A 309-nucleotide genomic window follows, 5' to 3' on the forward strand; every position below is an offset into this window, starting at 1 on the left:
AAGTTAATCCGGCGGAGACAGGGCCGTGAAAGCCCCAGAGCTGAAACTCCCCTCTCCCCCTCGTCCCACCAGCCCTTCTGCCGGTGCTGCTGGTCTGTGGGGCTGGTCGAGCTCTGACCCCTTGTCTCTCCTCTCCTTCAGGCCTTGGACTTGCGTTCAACTTGAACCCAGCCTTAACCATGATCGGCAAGTACTTCTTCAAGAAGCGTCCCCTGGCCAACGGGCTGGCGATGGCGGGCAGCCCCGTGTTTCTCTCCACCCTGGCGCCCGTGAACCAGCTCTTGTTTGTCATATTTGTCTGGGGCGGCG

General features: G+C 60.8%; 1 protein-coding gene across 1 annotated transcript in view; it reads left to right on the forward strand.

The window, feature by feature from the left end:
• Positions 1-309, forward strand: part of SLC16A1 (solute carrier family 16 (monocarboxylate transporter), member 1) — a 5,266-nt gene that overhangs the window by 3,629 nt on the left and 1,328 nt on the right. Inside the window, exon 3 of the mRNA XM_009865930.1 lies at positions 142-309. This exon is cut by the window's right edge and continues 684 nt beyond it. Within this exon, the coding sequence (XP_009864232.1) occupies positions 142-309 (168 nt within the window). The remainder of the gene's footprint in view (positions 1-141) is intronic.

This window comes from Apaloderma vittatum, unplaced genomic scaffold, assembly GCF_000703405.1.
Source record: "Apaloderma vittatum isolate BGI_N311 unplaced genomic scaffold, ASM70340v1 scaffold25993, whole genome shotgun sequence".
NCBI classification, from domain to species: domain Eukaryota; kingdom Metazoa; phylum Chordata; class Aves; order Trogoniformes; family Trogonidae; genus Apaloderma; species Apaloderma vittatum.